Source organism: Onychostruthus taczanowskii, unplaced genomic scaffold (genome assembly GCF_017590055.1).
Source record: "Onychostruthus taczanowskii isolate IOZ18803 unplaced genomic scaffold, ASM1759005v1 scaffold61, whole genome shotgun sequence".
In the NCBI taxonomy this organism is placed as follows: Eukaryota; Metazoa; Chordata; class Aves; order Passeriformes; family Passeridae; genus Onychostruthus; species Onychostruthus taczanowskii.
In genome coordinates, this window is record NW_024503790.1 from 342,604 (window position 1) to 360,548 (window position 17,945).

The window sequence follows — 17,945 nt, forward strand, 5'->3', positions numbered from 1 at the left end:
TGTGGTACACCACTTCCATGAAGAAATTCCCTGTAATCCCAGTGTACTCCCTGCAGAGTGAAATCTTGGGAGTGTCACAGTTTGGAAAAAAAAAAAAAGACTGGTTCTTCCCATGACTTCAGAGTAAACGTGTGCTCGCCCAGACACCTTCCCCTGAGCTGGTGGAGTTTGAGTGTCCTGGGAGCTTGAGGTGCAGTCCTGCTCAAGCTCACTCAGACATGGCCAGCCTCCCCTGCTCCTGCTCTGCACAGCCTCCAGAGGGATCTCTTGCTGTGCTCGTTTGCTCTGGAGCTCTGAGTGTCAGGGCAGTGACTAACCCTGAGCCACCTTAACCTTCCACTCCAGTTCCTAACCAGTTACAGATGTTCTTTCAAACACATTCAGCTGACGAAGGAGGAAACTCACTATTTGTTGATAGTGGCCAAGAACCACTTCTTCAGCCTATGACAAATGCAAATATAAGTGTATATGTTTTTATTAAAGCAGCAGAAGTCTCCAGAGACAAGAGAATGGAAATACCGTTACAAAAATGGTTGGAAAATCACCACCACAGAGAGCAGCCTTGTTTACAGGAGACAGCAACCAGGGAAAATGAGGTTGCTCTGAATCACAGAATTCCAGACTGGTTTGGGTTGGCCCTTAAAGCTGCCTGCAATTAAATTTGGCTGCAATTCCAACCCCCTGCCACGGGCAGGGAAATCTTCACTCTCCCAGGTGCTGTAAAGGCTGTGAAATGTGGTTTAGGTGGGGAGAAATCCTACCCAACTGGATCCTACCATTTCTCTGTGGTAGCCACTCTGGAAAAGTTTGGTCCTGGATAGAACCCATTCTATCAATCTATTTAAGAGGGGCCTTTTTAAAACTCAAAATTTCTTATTGTCTTACTGAAATCAGAGGTTCCTCCACAGGCAGCGATCCCAGGTGATTCCTGAAAGGTGGAGCTTTTCCTCTGTACTTTCAGGCAAAGGGAAGCCCTGCAATAACCTGGTGACAGTGTCTCTGTTCTTCAGCTGCTTTGATTACTCATTCCTTAGGGAAGGTACAAAAAAAGGCGAATTTGAGAGCAGAACCTCCGGCTGCTTTTCCCAGCGGTGCAAAGGCTGGCGGGAGGTTCCGAGGCCACCCTGGTGAACGGTCCTGCAGAAGGGTCAGAGCTCCCCAGCCCGGCCCTTCTCCAGGTGGGGCTGGGTTTTCTCTGGACTGGGGGCAGCAGGAGCTAAACCCTTGGCTGTGGGGCGCTGGGCTTCTTCAGTGTGAACGCGAAGCCCCGGGGCTCTCCCTGCGGCAGCCGGGGCCGCGGGGAAGCCTCTGGCGCCCGCCCTTGCCGCAGCGGGTTCTGCTTTGTGTTCTCCGGCGGCCGCTGCTGCTTCCCGGGCAGAGCTGAGCCTGGGCTCAGGGGCTCCTCCTGACTCCCAGGACTGCTCCCTGCCCTGCCCTGCCTCTGACCCCCCTTTCCTTCTTCCCCACAGGTCTGTGCAGACTTTTGCAGACAAATCAAAACAAGAAGCTCTTAAAAACGACCTGGTGGAGGCTTTGAAGAGGAAGCAGCAAAGTTAAAGTCCTGTCAGTGCTAACCAGCCATGCCATGCACTCGTTAGATTCCTTTCCTAGAGAATCATCCCCGCCCTTTTCTGTTGGTCACGTCACGATTTGCATCCAATACTCTCCATGCAGCGCCATCCTCTCCCCATGAATAAAGCTGTACAAACTTTTTCAGTCTCTGAGGCCTACTTTGCACCACATTTTACTATTGAGACCTTAGGCTATGTTTCTGTAGAAGTCCATGTATTATTTTTTTCTCTCCCCCCTTTCCCACCCTCCCCCATTTATATGCATCACCACAGATCATTGTTTGTCTTTTCCTCCCTCACCCCTCCTGCCTTTTGTTACATTGGTGTAAAAAATGTAAAACAAAAATTTATTAAATACTGTGGTGTGTGAAAGAGGAAGAACTGGAAAAACAAAAAAAAAAAGAAAAAAAAAGAAAAATAATCTATTCCACGTATGTTTGGGGGCTGGGCACAGGGGCTGGCTGCAGGGAGGGAGGGAAGAGAGGGTGTTCCTCGGGGTTGTACAATACTGAGTAACCCAGATGTGCAGGAGATGGTGATTTCGAGACCTGCTGAAAGTTCTGCTCTTCTATAGCCTGGTTCCAAGGCGCTTTTCTGTCAATTTTTATGGAATGCAAAAGGGGTTTTTGTTTTGATTTTTTGTTTTTTTTGTAAAGCTTAAATTGAATCTACATCTGATACTTGAGCCTCCATACTAAAAAATGGAAAAAAAAAGAAAAGGAAAAAAAAAGACTAAAACAATAAAAACAACCAAAAAAAACCCCAGGAAGATGTTTGTGTGATCGTGTCCTCCTTGTTTCTCTCTCGTTCCTTGCAGGGTTACTTGGGGTTTTTTTGTCCCACATCCAGAGATGTTTGTCTGGAAGGGGGTGTGATGTCCCTCTGCTCTTTGGCCTTGTGTTACTCACTCTGCTGCCCTTCCAAGGTGCTGGGGTTGATGCTCCAGGCATCCAGCACGTGGATCTGCAGGTGTGCAGGGGAGGAGGGTCTGCCTGGGGGCTCCTGTGTCCAGCCCTGGGCAGGGCAGCCGTGCTGGGGTGGGTGGTTCCTCCCATCCCTGACCCAAAAGCTCCTCCTGTGTCACCGGTGACCTTCCCCCAGCGTCTCCTCCTGAGCCCTTGGGCAGAGGGACCTGGCACAGCTTTGGGTTCCCTGCAGGCTGTGGTTGTACCAGACCTAATCCTGGGGAAGCACAGAAAGATCTGCTGGGCTCTTCCTGGCCCTGGGCACCGCCCTGTGTGACCCTCTGCAAGTGGGCACCGTTGGCATTAACAGGGCTTAATTAATGTGCTCCAGTTTGGTTTTGTACCATGACTGTGTCCCACCCAGACTCCTGCACGTGGCCAGAGTTCACCCAGAGCCTGCAGGAGCTGCTGTGGGACACAGCCTGGGAAAGGCTGGGATTCCCCAGGGAACACTCCACTCCGGGATTTGGCTGCAGCCTCAGGGTTCTGTCCCAGCACAAACCTTTGCTGAAGCTGGAGATGTTTGTGTGAGCTCTGGAGCCTGGGAGGGGGAGATCTGCTGAGGTTTTCAGTTGTCCTCTCTCTCAGGGGGGGTTGCTCCTGCACGGCCTTTTCTGCTTTAACATTTGCCTCTGCAAAATCCTGATCACAGGGACAGAGCTGCAGCAGTGACTTGGAGGGATGGGAACCTTGGGAGAGCCTCAGGAATTGCAGCCACCCTGGGGTGGCTGTGGGTGTGTGAGCTCTGGGTGCAGCTGCTCACCTTGCTCCATCCTGCCCAGCCCAAGGAAAGTCAGAGTCAATCAGCTTTGTACCTAACTGGTGCTCCAGGTGCACCTGTGGGGACAGACTGTGACACAAATATAAATATATACATATACACACATATGCACTCTTTCCTCCTTATGGCAGAGCTTCTTTGCCCAGGTTTGGGAAAAGCCAGTATGTGACAACTATTTTCAATTATTTTGTGTTGTAGTGGCAGAGATGAGGGATTACTCATGGTTTGGATTAAAACAGATGAACTGTTCTACAATTCCCGGGGTAAGACAGGACAGGAAATGCTGCTGCTTCAGGATGAGGTGAGCAGTCCCATTGCCTGTGAAGCTGGAGGGGCAGAATCCTTAATTAATCCAGTAAAAATTCACTCACTTGGTTCAAGGGGCTCAGAGAGACTGAAAAATACATCTCCTTTCTGAAGGCAGCTGGCTCAGTCCCAAGAACTGGCCCAGCCTGTGTTCCCATGAACCTGCTGCTGCAGCTGGGTGGGCACTGAGCAGTTGGAATCCCATTTAATGTGAGATCCATGGATTGGTGTCCTCAGTGTGAGAACAAAGCAGAGCAACTTCCTTGGGAAGGACAAATGTCATGGACTGGCTGAGGAACCATAAATTAATGATAATGGAGCTAAAGCCAAAAGAGACACGATGCTGGGTATCAGGAAGGGAGCTGGACAGGGGAAAGGGAAGCAAAAGGAAGAGCTGATAGGAATTGCAGGAAAGGAAAGCTCTTGTTTTCACAAGGCCAAGCTGTGATAGCCCAGCCCTGCTTCCTGTCCTTCCCTGCTCGAGGAGCACTGTGCTGAGTTCAGGGCCCCAAGAGGGGGATAAACTCAATAGTGCTGGGGATAAATTCATCAGATTGAGGATAAATACATCAGGTTGAGGATAAATTTGTCAGGTTGATAAATTCATCAAGGAGAGAGGGCAGGAAGTGAAAACCAGAGCGAGCAGAGAAGCAGCTCTTCTGCTGGGGAACAGCAATGGAGCAACTTCCCCAAGGAATCCATGCAATTAAAACATGGGTGAGGCAAAAAAAGAGAAGTCAGAGAAATGGGACTGTGAGACTCATTAGCAAAGAGGCAGGAGCTGCCAGGTAAAGCAGCAAAATGAAACCAAAGGACGCAGGTGGGGAAGGATGTGTTTTATAGATGGGTGAGCCGTGCTAATTAAAATAGGTGTGGACTGAACTCTTTGGTTCTGCTGCTCCTTCCCCACTGGATCCAGCCCTGTGTCTTCCAGAAGGAGCTGAGGGGGCAGTTGTGAGGTCACAGGGTTGTGTCTGTGGCAGGTCAGTCACCCTGTCCCCTCCCCACTCAGGCTCTCCCCATGTTTTTCAGCACCAAGGAAATTCCAGATCACCCTTGGCAGACACAGCAGTGACCAGGCTCAGCTGTGGGGCACTGGAGCAGCGAAGAGCAACTGAGGTATCCAAAAATTCCCTTTTATCCTGAAAGCATCATTGGTATCAAAGAGGCACTAGGTGTCCCAGCAGCATCTTCGGCCACCGCCTGGGCAGCACCACGTGTCACCCACGGCCTCGGGGCCTCTTCTGCCAGGAGCCACCAGGATGGAGGGGCTGGTGTGCCCAGCCCTAAGGCCACCTTCCTCATGTGCATCCTCCTCTTCCTCCTCCTCTCCCTGTGGGGCAGGTCCCTCTGTCAGCTCTCTGAGCTCTCATCCGGCTCCCCCAGGAGAGCACCCCTCTCCTCGAGGGTGCCAGGCCGTCCTTTCCGATAGGCCAGGAACTGGAAGGAGATCTGGGGAGAGGTCAAGGCTCTGCACACTCAGGGGGATCTCAGGGATGCACTGGGTGTCAGCACCCCGAGTTTGTGCCAGGACAGGTGGGAACAGGACGGGCAGCTCAGTGCACAGCAGGGGCTGAGGCGTTTCCCAGCCGTGCAGCAGCACCACCCCAGCCTCCTGCCCAGCCCTGCCCGCCCCTCTCCCGCAAGGCCCTGCTGGCAGGAGGGGATCCCAGCCCAGGGGAAAGGATACAACCACGTCGAGGGCCAGCACGCCCAGGCTGCCCACCAGCCAGGGCAGGTGGTGCAGGATGTAGTCACCTTGGCCCTGGCCTGGCTCCGGGTTCTTCAGGAGGACACTGAGGCCGTACAGGGAATTCCCCAGCATCACCAGGGCAAAGAGAGAGTAGGAGACCCCGCTGGTGGATTTCCTCTGGTACTGGGAAAACAGGGAGAGGAGACGAGCTTGGGTGCAGCTCTCCTAGATCTCTCTACAATGAGCTATTAATCATGCTCTCCCCCAGCATTAAAAAAGAGAAGTGGTGACTCAATGCTGAGAGTCTTTAAGTTCCCCTTTGGCTTGTAAATTAGACAAAATGAAATCCCTGCCCTCAAAATATCAGTAAGTTAAAGGGAGGGGAGAAAAATAAATACAGAGAAGTAGTCCCTTATGGAATGATCAGAGATGGGGCCTGGGACCTCTGAGCAGAGAGGAAAAAGGAGAACCCCAGGGAGAAAGGAGAACCCTCTGGGGAGGAAGGAGACTCCCCAGCCCCCTGGGAGTGGCACATGAGGAGCCCCGGGGTGTCAGGCTGGGCACTCACGTTGGTGCAGATCTGGGGCACTCGGGAGCACAGGTAGAGCACGGAGGAGATGGAGCCGATGGCAAATCCGATGATTTCAGTCCTGGAGAAAGGCTGCAAGGCAGGGGCGGGGACAGGGACAGGGACAGCCCCTGTGCTCAGAGCCCCAGCACAGCCACGCCCAGCCCCGCGGGTGCCCAGCTCCCCTCCTGACAGCCCGCTGATAATTACAACTGATAATTACAGTTCACCTTGCCACAGTGCAATCTGTTATAACGGGAACTGGGTTTGTTTGCATTGCTTGGACAGGTCCTTTTCTACTGCCAGAGCAAAACTGTTCTGCAAACCTACTTTCAGTTTCAGCCAACTGAGTTACCTTGCTGCACTTTCTTGCTTGTTTGATTTTCAGTAATATATATAAATGTGGATAATAAATGTGGATATAAAAAGAATTAAAGGGGAGAAGTATTACAAATTTCCTGAACACAGGAACCACATTTTTTTGTCCATCCTATGCAGCTATGTGAGTGAGATAGACTCTGTTTGCAAACAGAGATGTGGGAAATGTGAGCTTTGCTGACTCTTGAGCAGGCCCATAGCAGTGTTTGAAGCAAAAATGCCCTGAAATGCCTGAAATCCTGCAGCAAACTGTTTCTGGTTTTTGGAGGAATCTTTAGAAAAGTTCTCTTTCCAGTGCCATCTTCCTAGACTCTAACAGTCTCCTGCAGAACAATTTGGCCCTAAAATAGAAACAGCCCCTAACCCCAAAACACGTGCTGGGGTCCAGGGTGGTTTTTTTGGGATCACAGCATCCAGCAGGGCATCCCCACCAGACCTCTATCCCATCTCCCAGATCTAGGAAGTGGCTCACCTTTGGTCCAAGCTCATCCCCAGGAGCTGACAGCAGAGACCTCCCTTTGAAGGAGGCTCCTGGAGCCTCGGTGCTGGCACTGCCCAGGAGGGAGAGGCTGGACAGGGACCCCACGGAGAGGAACACGAAGGCTGCATTGATGGGAGCAGGGACTGCAGGAGGCAGACAGAGCCTGATCAGGGAGAGCCCAGCAACCCCCAACAGCCCCGGGGCTGCCAGGACCCTCTTGGGGTGAAGAAACCTCCAAACTCTGCCTTATCTCACCAAGGGACTGAGCAACCTCTGAACTCTCCCTTAGCTCACCAAGGGATGGGGCAGTGGCTGCTGTGGGTGACTGATGTGATTTATCTCCCAGTGATGTGCCCAATTTGTACCTTATCAGGGAGGAAACTGCTCTCATCTCGGTTTCTTTGGGTTTAGGGCTCCACAGAATCATCCCCACTAGAAGATTTCACTGTCTTAAGTCACTCTCAAATCTCTGCCAGAGCAAGCCCTGCTGTGGCTTATTTGTTAGTAGTATTTTACTATTTTTCAGTAGTTTTTAGTGATTATATTCAGTAAGCAAGCTCTCCAGCTTAACAAAACCTTGTATCTGATGGGTCAAATACCAACTGGCTAATAACTTTATGTGTCTTTACTAAGTTAAACAATCACCCCAGTCCCAAGGAGCCTGTTTGGGGTTCAGCAGTGCTGGAAAGGGGATCTTCTCTGTCTGTTTAAACCCTGCAAGAACTGCTCAGGTTCCCTTTTCACTCCAGTTGAACAGACAGGAACTTCCCTGTCAAGTTTTGGCCCAGAAACAGTGGGAAAACTTCCCCCTCTCCCTTCCAGCACTGCCTGAGTCAGGAGTTCTGTGATTCCTAGCTCTGAGGTGGAGTCACTGTGAAACTGTGGGGGATTTATTTAATTCTGTGCCCCATGAGCCTCATGGGGGGTTGTTTTCAGCCTGGATACCATGGGGGTTGGGGGTTACAGGGGCTGCAGAAGCCCCAGGCCCAGTCTTTAGCTGCTTGTTGGCTTTGGCTCTCTTAGGGGCTCAAATTATCCAAGGGGAAAAAAACCAAAAATCAACCCAGCAAGCAATAAGAGGCACCATCCAACAAGTGTGCCTGGAATCTCCCAAGCTCCCAGAGTGCCCTGGAATGCCCCCCTGTGCTCCCAGTGCCCAGGGGAGCAGAGGCCCCACCCTGCCCCAACTCACAGGCTCTGCCCCCGTTCTTCAGCCGGTAGTAGCAGTAGAGGGAGAGCATGGCCAGGTCTGCCAGCACGTAGTAAATGGCCGTGTACACCTGTGGGGAGGGGACATGGTGGGGACACCCATGGGGACCTGGGATGGTCCCACAGGACTGCTCCCTGCTCTCCTGGTGTCCCTGGGGGAGAGGGGAGTGTCCCGAGGTGGAGAAGGGAATGGCCCCAGAGGGTGGGAAAGGAATAACTTGGGCGTGAGGAAGGGAGCATTCCTGGGAGAGAAGGGAAAACACCAAGAGGGGAAGAAGGGAGCATCCCCAGGGAGGAAAAAGGGAGCAAGCCCAGGGGGGATCCCCAGGGAGGAAAAAGGGAGCAAGCCCAGGGAGGAAGGAGGGAGCATGCCTGGGAGAGAATGGACCACACCCTGAGGGGAAAAGGGAGCAAGCCCAGAATGGGAGAGGGGAGCATTTCTTTGGAGCAAAGAGGGAGCATCCCAGGCAGTTTGGGTCTCTGGCTCCCAGTGCTGGATAAAGCAGCTGCCAGCCCCTCCCTCCTCCCTGGAGCTGGGGTGTTTGAGAGCCAGCCCAGGTACCTGTGTCCCTGGGGGAGAGGGGAGTGTCCCGAGGTGGAGAAGGGAATGGCCCCAGAGGGTGGGAAAGGAATAACTTGGGCGTGAGGAAGGGAGCATTCCTGGGAGAGAAGGGAAAACACCAAGAGGGGAAGAAGGGAGCATCCCCAGGGAGGAAAAAGGGAGCAAGCCCAGGGGGGATCCCCAGGGAGGAAAAAGGGAGCAAGCCCAGGGGGGATCCCCAGGGAGGAAAAAGGGAGCAAGCCCAGGGGGGATCCCCAGGGAGGAAAAAGGGAGCAAGCCCAGGGAGGAAGGAGGGAGCATGCCTGGGAGAGAATGGACCACACCCTGAGGGGAAAAGGGAGCAAGCCCAGAATGGGAGAGGGGAGCATTTCTTTGGAGCAAAGAGGGAGCATCCCAGGCAGTTTGGGTCTCTGGCTCCCAGTGCTGGATAAAGCAGCTGCCAGCCCCTCCCTCCTCCCTGGAGCTGGGGTGTTTGAGAGCCAGCCCAGGTACCTGCAGGGGCAGCTGATCAGCCAGGAAGGAACCGATGAGGTTGAGGAGGTCTCCGCCCAGCCATCCCAGCAGGAAATAGATGGAGAGAGCCTGGTCCATGATGCCCGTTCTGCAGGCCTGGTAGAACTGCCTGCAGAGCATTGGGCAGGGGAACAAACATCACCCTCAGCTGCTTCAGCGCTACCTGGGAGCCATCCCCAGGATTCCTGTGGATCCCAAAGCAGTCAAGGCAGGGAATGCAAGGCCACACGTTCCCCTGGCCCCAGGTAGAACTCCCGAGCCCCACCGGCGCTCACCGAGGGCCCTGTGGGAGGAGCAGGGAGGATGACCCCAGCTGCAGGATCCTCCCCTCCGGTTGCAAAAGAACCGCGACTCCTCACGAGCCCCGCAGCCACCCTGTGTCAGCACTTCCAAGTACCCCAGGGCTCCTGGGGACATTCCTTCTGCAGTGTGACCTGTCCTGCCGGCCCTGCACGTGCCTGACGTGGGACATTCCGGCTGACAAGCACAGCAACAACACCGCGGCCGCACCGGAGCTCTGGGCTGTGCTGCCTGCTCCCCCCACCCGAAATCTGCCGAGCCCTCGCTGCTTGCGCCGGGGGCATTTAATAATTCGGGCACCTTGTGCTTGCGGCTCGATGTCTGCCATCCCCCGGGAAGGGCTGCCCGGGATGTGGGGGCGGAACTCAGGGATTTGGGAGCGGTACTCAGGGATTTGGGAGCGTCACCCAGGGGTTCGGGAGCGGTACCCGGGGAGTCGGGAGCAATACTCACGGGAAGGCTGCGGCGATGAAGCAGACGATGGAGCCCAGCCCCAGCACGATGCTGGCGACATCCCGGCTGTCCTGGGCACACTCATTGAACACATCCATGATCCAGCGGGAGCCGTTGGGACAATCAGAGAGATTCCCAAAGGGGAGACCCCTCCAGCGCCGCGCAGCCATGGGACCGCCGGGATAACGCTGGGGAAAAGGGAATAACACAGGGGAAATTTAACAACACCGGGGAACGAAGCATCTGTGGGAGGGACAGGTCTGGGGCTCCGCCGGGAACTGGCTCATGCTGGAAAAATGGATCGTTAGTGGATAATACACCTTTATTGGGATTGCTGCCAGCCTGGCAGCGTCTGGCCTCAAAGGAGAAACAGAAGAAATGAAAGAAGAAGAAATAACAAATAAGAAGAAAAAAAAGGAGGAAAATAAGGGGAAAAGGGGGGAAAAAAACCGAATAAAAAAAGAAAAAGAAAATAAGAAAAAAAAAAAGGAAATGGAAGGAGAAAAAAAGAGAGAAAAAAAAACAGAAGAGAAGGAAAAGAAAAAAAAAAAAAAAAAAGAAAGAAAATAAGAAAAAAAGAAGAGAAAAAAAGGAAATGGAAGGGAAAAAAATGAAGAAAAAAAAAAAAAAAAAAGAAATCGAAATCAACCCAACCTGTCCTCGCAGCACCGGCTCTCGCCTCTTCGCCGACGCGGCTCGGAACTGTATTTTTCCTTGAAAGCCCGCTCTTTTTGAAACTTGGGCTGTTTTTCTTTGCAAATCCGCAACTCCTCAGACACCCGCCGGGTTTCCTTCGCCGCTGTCCCAAACCCTGCCCAGTTTCCTTCGCCGTTCTCGCAAACCCTGCCGGGTTTCCTCTAACGCTGTCCCAAACCCGCCGCTCTCCCCAGCCCTGCCGCTCCTCTGCCGCTTTCTCAGGAAGTTGCCTGAGAATTGCCGGCAACTTTTCACAGCGTGAAATCAGCGAACCTTTTCAGAAAGTGGCTGCTTTTCCCCACGCTCCCCGCGGGTTCCCAACACTGCCTTTCCCACAGCCACTCGCAGTTTTTCCCGAGCTCGGCGTGCCCGGGCCCGGCCCCGCCGTGTGAGGGGGTTCCCAGCACTGCCTTTCCCACAGTCACTCGCAGTTTTTTCCGAGCTCGGCGTGCCGGGGCCCGGCCCGCGGTGGTGCTGGGCGCCATGGAGATGGGCCGGCGAGCCGGCTCCGAGGCGAGCGCCGAGCTGCTCCGCGCCTTCCTGCGCCGCCGGCACCGCCTCATCGACACCGCCTTCATGTACGCGGGCGGCGAGTCCGAGCGCATCCTGGGCGCGCTGCTGGCCGGCGGCACCGAGCCCGGTAGGGCGGCGGAGGGCGGGCTGCCCTCGGGGGAGCGGGGCTGCCTCGGGGCCCGTGTCTGAGGAGAGGGGGCTGCCCTGAGGAGAAGGGTCTGCTTTGCCAGGCTGACACTGTCCTTGAGGAGAAGGGACTTGGCCAGGACTCCTTCTGTGAGGAGAAGGGATTTCCGTGAGGAGAGGGGACTTGCTGGGAACCGTGCCCTGAGGAGAGGGTTCTTCCTTGAGGAGGGTCGTCCCTGAGGAGAGGGTCTCATCTCTTCTGCCAGGCTGACACTGTCCTTGAGGAGGTTAGACTTGCCCAGGACTCGTTCCCTGAGGAGCAGGGTCTTCCCTGTTGGGCTAATGCCCTCCCTGAGGAGATGGCACTTCTCTGGGGAAGGAGGAGGGTCTTCCTTGCCAGTCTGAGGCTGTTCCCAGGGGCAAGGGCGCTCCCAGGGTCCATTCCCTGAGGAGAGGGATCTTCCCTGCCTGGCTGACTGCCTCCTCGAGGAAAGCAGACTTCCCCCAGGCCCATCCCCTTAGAACAAGAGTTTTCCCTGCTGATGCCATATCCTGAGGGGAAGGGACACCTGTACTAGTGCTGACCCTCAGACCTTGAGAAGCAGACCGTCCCTGCCTGGGGCTGACCCTCAGTGCAGAGAAGAGCCTCCCCTGCCAGGCTGACAGGATTCCTGAGGAAAGGCACCTTCCCTGAAACACCTCAAACACTTATTCACTTATCCCCACTCCCCTCCTCAAGGTGGAAACGTCCTTGCTCATTCCTTCTCTCTCTGCCAGTGGAAGTGGCCACCAAGGCCAACCCGTGGGATGGGAAGACGCTGAAGCCGGAGAGCGTGCGCTCGCAGCTGGACACGTCCCTGGAGAGGCTGCAGCGGACGAGTGTGGAGCTCTTCTACCTCCACGCTCCTGACCATGGCACCCCGGTGGAGGAAACCCTGCGTGCCTGCAACGAGCTGCACAAAGAGGTGAAGTGCAGAGTCCAAGCCTGGTCAATCCTTGATTCCCTCCTTCCCACTGCTTTTTTTTTTAAACCAGGGCTGCTTGTTGTGCCTGTCTGCAGTGCTGGGTTTGTGCAGTTCTGCGAAGAGGAGACAGAGCCCAGGGCAGAGCTGAGTGAGCAGCCGCTGCTCTTTGTGTGCTCATGTGGTGCACTTTGTTCCCAAGAGCTCTTGGAACATCTGGACTTTGCTTCCAGCCCTGTTAACAGTCTGGGTTAAGATTAGTGCTGGTAATGGGTAAAAAATTCCTGAGTTTCATTTATCTGGCTATATCATTTAAACTAGAAGGTGTGAATTCCAAATTAAGAGAAAATGGGGAATATTTTTTTCATGTTTTAATAATTCATAATCTGTCAGAAAAGGTGGACAGGAATTAACCCTTCTGGACTAAAATTTGGTGACTGTCCTTTTCACTGTACCCATCTTGTGCTGTCTGGGTCCAGATGAACTTTGAAACACTGGAAGTGAATTCCCTTATTCCTCTGCAGGGGAAGTTTAAAGAGCTTGGCCTGTCAAACTACGCCGCGTGGGAGGTGGCAGAAATCTGTGCCATCTGCAAGTACAACAACTGGGTGATGCCAACTGTGTACCAGGTGAGGGAGGAGGGAAGCTTGGATTTGGGCTCCCCAAATCTAGCACCAGCCCCAGTGTTCCAGATATAAACACAGAAGGAATCTGCTGCAGTTAGTCTGGGAAGTCACAGACTCACTGAGGTTGGAAAAGACCTCCAGTCCCAGCTGTGCCCAGTGCCCACCTTGTCACTACCGCAGAGCACTGAGTGCCACGTCCAGGCCTTCTTTTGACATGTCCAGGGATGGGGACTCCCAACACCTCCCTGGGCAGCCCCTTCCTGACCATCCTTTCAGCGAGGAAATTCAGGAAGATGAGCGAGGTTGATGCTCAGAAACAGCTCAGTGTTCATTGCTGGAGCCAGAGACTCCTCTAGCATGGAACTTCAATTATTTGCAGTCCTTCAGTGGGTCTGCTCCTAAGCAAATCATCACCTTGTGTGACCTGAAGCCGCTCTCTGGGATGGGTATTGCCATGGCAGGGTGGGAAGAGGAGCTGCTGTGCCCTGAGCTCTGTTTGAGGCTGTCTCCCACCCCGTGCAGGGAATGTACAACGCGACCACGCGCCAGGTGGAGGCCGAGCTGTTCCCCTGCCTCAGGCACTTTGGGCTGCGCTTCTACGCCTACAACCCGCTGGCAGGTACAGGGACAAGGCTTTGGGACAAAACTCTGAGGAATGGGGGCTCTGCAGAGCCAGCCCATCCCCAAACCTGCTGCTCCCTTCCCTCCCAGGGGGGCTGCTGACTGGCAAGTACAAGTACGAGGACAAAGACACGCGCCAGCCCACTGGGAGATTTTTTGGGAATGACTGGGCTCAGGCCTACAGGGACAGGTATGTCCTCAGCTGACAGACAAGCAGGAATGGCTGCATGAAAAAAACTCTAATAGTCAACTTAGAGGAAGCAGAATTGACCAAAGCTTGGGATTATGTCAGCACACGTGGTTGGGGCTGTGGTGTGTCACTGAGCTCTGCAGGGTGGTTTTTAGGCTCCGCTTCCTCACAGCTCCCAAGGGAGACTGCAGAAGTCCTCCAAGGCTACAAAGAGTTGTATGAGCCTTCCTGAAAGCCTTTTGGTTGGAATATAGATGTACCACTGACTAGAGGTCCCAAGGGCAATAACAATGATTTTGTTTTGGCAGGTACTGGAAAAAACACAATTTTGACGGAATTGCACTGGTAGAAAAAGCTCTGAAAGAGGCTTATGGCTCCACTGCACCCAGCCTGGCATCTGCTGCACTGCGCTGGCTCTACAACCACTCCAAACTGCAGGTGAGAGCTTGACCTGCCAGCACTGGGCACTGCTGCCATGGCTCGCAAACGGGGAAATTTCAGTGTAGGTGTCTTTTAATCCTGTGGGATTGTGGCATTCCAAAGTGAATATTGCTGTACAGACTGCCAGGCAGCGGGAGTGAGGCAGCTCTGCCTTTTCCCATGTGGTCAGAACTGGAAGCTTCAAGTGGAAGATTTTAGGTGCCAGTTATTGGGGTCTTGGCTTCCCACGCACTCAGCTTCCCTGCAAGGAGAGGACTTGCCTTTCACTGGACTAGGAAACTAATGCTTAATACTCCTGGTGTTCCCTAAATGTTCCTGTAGCCCTTCATAAAGTAGGATTTGGCAGCTTCTTAGGATTTGGGGTGACTTGGGAATGTCCTGGCCTAGTGAGCAGAATTTGTGGTGTCAGTTGCTTAATTCCTGATGTTCTTTGGTGGAAGGAAATGCTTTGTTTGGCCTGCAGTGGCTTGGGATGTGAACTTTCTTTTGGGATCAGCAACACCTACCTCCCATCTCTTCCCAGGGTTCTCTGGGAGATGCAGTGATCATTGGCATGTCCAACTTGGAGCAGCTGGAGCAGAACCTCAACTACAGCGAGGAGGGTCCCCTGCTGCCGGCCGTGGTGCAGGCGTTCGACGAGGCCTGGAACCTGAGTGCACACGACTGCCCCAACTACTTCCGCTAGGGGAGGAAGGCTGGGATACCCAGCACAGGCTCTGGAGCCTCGGGAGAGGTACTGCCCACCCCGCCCCCCCATGCACGGCTGGAGGGCTGCAGGTTCTTCCTGAGTCAGTGAAGCTTTGCAGGATCCACACCCGTGCCTTAGTGCTCCCTGCAAGCCCCTCAGCTCCCCCAGCACAGCCCGTGATTCAGGATGCAGCTGATCAGGAAAATGAACACCTTAATGAGGTGAAGGCCCCTGTTCTGCTTTAATGTGAAATCTTAAATAATTACATACAATAAAACCTCTTTCTAGTGCAGAGCCCATGTCTGACCTGTGCCTGGAATCTGTTGTCTCTTTGGCAGCACTTGGGGACATCGAGTCACAGAATCTCAGGATGGTTTGGATTGGACAGTCCTTGAATCTCATCGTGTTCCACGCCCTGCCATGAGCAGGGACACCTTTCACTATGCCAGGGTGCTCCAAGCCCCATCCAGCCTGGCCTTGGACACTGACAGGGATAAGGCAAAATTCCAGTGGTTGAGCTAAGGATCTTCTGTGTCAGAATAACACTCAGCATCTTTCCCTTTGTGCTATATCAAAATTCCATTACATTTACACCCTTCCTGCCCAGTTTTCATGTTTGAGCTGGCATTTCCTCAGGTCCCAGGATCCACCATCACTAACAGACAGCAGCAACAACCATCTGGTTTCACATAGATATTTATATAAATATAAAAAAAGCATAGTTAGGTCACTTTCTATAAAGATCATCCCAGTGCAGGTGCACCCAAGGAAGGGAAATATCCTCCTCTTTTTGTCCTTAAAATAGAACTGTCTGGTGTCCAAGCTGTTAGTCCTCATTGCTGCCATCATCATCCTCCTCTTCCTCCTCCTCTGCTGCATCTCCCACGAGCTTCTGGAAGTCTCCCGTCTCAGAATTCCACAGAAACTTCATGGTGACTTTGAATTCTGCCATCTCGTAGCCAAAGAGTTTCTAGGAGAGGACACAAATCTGTCATTCCTGCTTTACTGTCTCTGTGCCCAGCCTAGCAAAACAGTAAATTCCGCTTCCAGGTAGGAAGTGGAGCAAAGCAGGAACCAAAATAATTGGTGCTGGGTTTTAGGTGTTAATTAATCATTAGTTATTTTGTGTCAGGGAGCAGGGCTGCTGTGTTACTCACCAGCACACGGGCCTGTTCTGGGGTGAGAACATCCCCTTCCTTGCACACTTCGTAATCCGAAAGCAGCGTCACCACTCCTGCAGAGCAAAACCCCTGGAAATAGATCCCAGGCACTGGGAGCTCCCCTGGAACGTGGGGGCAGAGCCAGGGCTCTCCAACACCACCCCTTGGAGCTGACACCTTCCCATGCAGCATGAGAGCACCCCAAGGAGACGGGTGAGATCAGCTCCAAAACCCCACAGCTGGTTCCTGAGTGGGTTAATCCGAGCTGTTTCCACTGGAAAAGGATGGCATTCTGCAGAAATCTGCGGGCTTTACTCAGCCTCTGACACCAGTTTGGGAACCACAGCACAAGGATAGGCATTCTAGCCCCAGCCCAACAAGGACAAAGGTGTCCCTCAGGTTTTCTCCAGACCCAAATGCTCCTGCTGTGTTTAGCACTGTCCAGCAGAGATGCCAGCTGCACAGCCAAGCCCAGAGCTGCCCTGCTGTACCTTTCTTCAGCGCCGTGGGCAGCCCCAGCTGCCGCAGCTGCGGCTCCATGGAGTGGGGGAACTGCTCCAGGGGCCCCGTGTCCAGGCTGACCCCGTACGGTGCCTTGTTCCCAGCACGGGCAAAGTCCAGCTCCCGGAACCTGGAGAACCACCTGGGACACAGGTGGGCAACAGCAGCTTCAGCTGGGGGAGGAACACCCCTGGGCTCAGACAGGGACTGGGGCACGGCCTCCCTAGTGCTGCTTAGGGAGGTTGTGGCTGCCCCTGGATCCCTGCAAGTGCCCAAGGGGGTGGAATGAGATGAGCCTTAAGGTCCCTCCCAACCCAAAGCCTTCCATGATTTCTGCTGTCACGGGAGTGGCTGACAAAGACAAGTGGGAAAGGCCCATGAGACCACCCCTGCTCTAAGGGAAGCAGCAGGGAGCGTGGGGGTTTTGTGGCACCAAAAAGGCTGTGCCAGGCTGGTACTCACTCGTCCACCTCGTCCCTGGTGCGGTTGGTGAAGAGGAGCCCCACCTCCCCTCTCAGGTGTTTGCTGACCTGGAAGAAAGGAGCATCCATAGGATGGGGAGCAGCAGGGACTCACCCGCACGGGCTCAGTCCTGCACTGCTCCACTCAACAGAGCCCTCGTGGCAGAACGTGGATGGATTCAGTTAACACCCCCACAGAAGGGAGACCCTGGGATGTTTCTGCAGGATGTGGAATGCAGCAGGTGAAGCTTTAGGACCCCCAGAGGAAGCTCAGCAGGTACCTTGTGCAGGTTCTCCTTGTACTCGCTGCTCGGCTCCCGGCCCAGCGCCACCATCATCACCTTGTTCTTCCCGAAGAAGATCCTGCCCAGGAGGAGGAGGAGGAGGAGGAGGAGGAAGATGTCAGCCCTGGAGCTCACCCCTTGGGCATCCCCAGCCCGCAGCACCCCCTGCCCACCTGCTGTGCTTCCAGGCGTTCCGCACATCCTTCAGCTTGTTGTTCCTCATGTTGGCCACCGAGAAGACGAAGATGTACTTGTAGGTATCCACACAGCGCCGCAGCTGCGGGAGAGCCGTTACCGGGACCGGCACGGGCACGGGGCAACGGGCAGGGCAGGGAGAGGGGACAGGGGAGAGGGGTGCGGGCCAGACTCACCTCGGCGATCAGCGCCTGCTTGGCTTCCAGCCCCTTGCGGGGCGTCCGCGTCAGGGACACTGCGGGGAGCGGAGAGCGTCAGGGAGGGGTGGGAGCGGGGACCGGGAAGGGGATGGTGATGGGCAAGGAGACAGGGATCGGGTAAAGGACGAGGGAAGGGGACGGGGAGAGGGAAGGGGACGATGGATGGGGTCGAGAAATGAGAAAAGGGCGGAGAAGGGACTGACATAGGGAAGGGGACGGTGAACGCCGTGGGGAGAGGGAACGGGGCGATGTGGGATGGGATCGAGGAATGAGAAAGCGACGGAATAGGGGACAGGAGTAGGGAAGGGGGCAGGAATGGGGGTGGAGAGGGATGTGCCCGGGCAGGGTGCCCGGGACTCGGTGCGGGCCCCGCTCCCACCTTTGCGGTCCCGCTTGGACTTGGGCATGGTTCCGCCGTGCTCCGAGGCCCCCGGGCCGCGCGCGGGCTGCCGGGAGCGGGCGGGGCTGTCCCGCGCGCTGCCTGCGCGCTCCCCGCGGTGC

The 17,945-nt window shown here is 54.5% G+C and overlaps 4 protein-coding genes across 6 annotated transcripts in view; 2 read left to right on the plus strand and 2 right to left on the minus strand.

Annotated features, from left to right (window-relative positions):
* CAPZB (capping actin protein of muscle Z-line subunit beta) overlaps positions 1-2,340 on the plus strand; it is a 58,502-nt gene extending 56,162 nt beyond the window's left edge. For both annotated transcript variants that reach the window (XM_041419389.1, XM_041419391.1), the window contains one exon: positions 1,470-2,340. Coding sequence is in view for 1 of the 2 variants with exons in the window: in XM_041419391.1 (XP_041275325.1) it covers positions 1,470-1,557 (88 nt within the window). In the remaining variant the exon portion in view is untranslated. The remainder of the gene's footprint in view (positions 1-1,469) is intronic.
* A 116-nt stretch (positions 2,341-2,456) lies between these two features.
* On the minus strand, positions 2,457-10,865 carry SLC66A1 (solute carrier family 66 member 1). Of its 2 annotated transcripts, none has more exons than XM_041419388.1 (8): positions 10,435-10,865; positions 9,781-9,968; positions 9,007-9,136; positions 7,936-8,023; positions 6,735-6,886; positions 5,885-5,977; positions 5,382-5,499; positions 2,457-4,956 (listed from the first exon to the last, which is right to left on the minus strand). In XM_041419388.1, the coding sequence occupies exons 2-8, from the start codon at positions 9,948-9,950 to the stop codon at positions 4,925-4,927; spliced, it is 783 nt and encodes a 260-aa protein (XP_041275322.1). In that variant the 5' UTR covers positions 9,951-9,968; positions 10,435-10,865; the 3' UTR covers positions 2,457-4,924. The 2 variants fall into 2 exon arrangements, with proteins under 2 accessions (XP_041275322.1, XP_041275321.1); XM_041419387.1 differs by having other exon boundaries at positions 2,457-5,075; positions 5,314-5,499.
* Positions 10,077-14,937, plus strand: AKR7A2 (aldo-keto reductase family 7 member A2). The gene is made up of 8 exons (XM_041419825.1): positions 10,077-10,083; positions 10,898-11,116; positions 11,893-12,080; positions 12,602-12,706; positions 13,226-13,322; positions 13,415-13,514; positions 13,823-13,952; positions 14,479-14,937. Exons 1-8 carry the CDS (start codon positions 10,077-10,079, stop codon positions 14,638-14,640), a joined length of 1,008 nt encoding a protein of 335 aa, XP_041275759.1. The 3' UTR covers positions 14,641-14,937.
* A 386-nt stretch (positions 14,938-15,323) lies between these two features.
* MRTO4 (MRT4 homolog, ribosome maturation factor) lies at positions 15,324-17,909 on the minus strand. The gene is made up of 8 exons (XM_041419753.1): positions 17,824-17,909; positions 17,421-17,479; positions 17,223-17,326; positions 17,047-17,128; positions 16,767-16,834; positions 16,295-16,446; positions 15,801-15,877; positions 15,324-15,613 (listed from the first exon to the last, which is right to left on the minus strand). Exons 1-8 carry the CDS (start codon positions 17,849-17,851, stop codon positions 15,470-15,472), a joined length of 714 nt encoding a protein of 237 aa, XP_041275687.1. The 5' UTR covers positions 17,852-17,909; the 3' UTR covers positions 15,324-15,469.
* Positions 17,910-17,945: the final 36 nt, after the last annotated feature.

Bases quoted from the DNA above. Each gene is read 5' to 3' on its own strand.
- MRTO4 (XM_041419753.1), bottom strand. From the start codon at position 17,851: ATGCCCAAGTCCAAGCGGGACCGCAAAG. The intron at 17,327-17,420 runs GTGAGTCTGGCC...GCTCTCCCGCAG, and splicing joins AGCAGGCGCTGATCGCCGAG to CTGCGGCGCTGTGTGGATAC. The intron at 15,878-16,294 runs GTACAGCAGGGC...TTTGCTCTGCAG, and splicing joins GCCCACGGCGCTGAAGAAAG to GAGTGGTGACGCTGCTTTCG.
- SLC66A1 (XM_041419387.1), bottom strand. From the start codon at position 9,950: ATGGCTGCGCGGCGCTGGAGGGGTCTCCCCTTTGGGAATCTCTCTGAT. The intron at 8,024-9,006 runs GTACCTGGGCTG...CCCTCCCCACAG, and splicing joins CTGATCAGCTGCCCCTGCAG to GTGTACACGGCCATTTACTA. The intron at 5,978-6,734 runs GTGAGCCACTTC...CCTGCCTTGCAG, and splicing joins GGGATGAGCTTGGACCAAAG to CCTTTCTCCAGGACTGAAAT.
- AKR7A2 (XM_041419825.1), top strand. The intron at 12,081-12,601 runs GTGAAGTGCAGA...ATTCCTCTGCAG, and splicing joins GCAACGAGCTGCACAAAGAG to GGGAAGTTTAAAGAGCTTGG. The intron at 13,323-13,414 runs GTACAGGGACAA...CTTCCCTCCCAG, and splicing joins CGCCTACAACCCGCTGGCAG to GGGGGCTGCTGACTGGCAAG.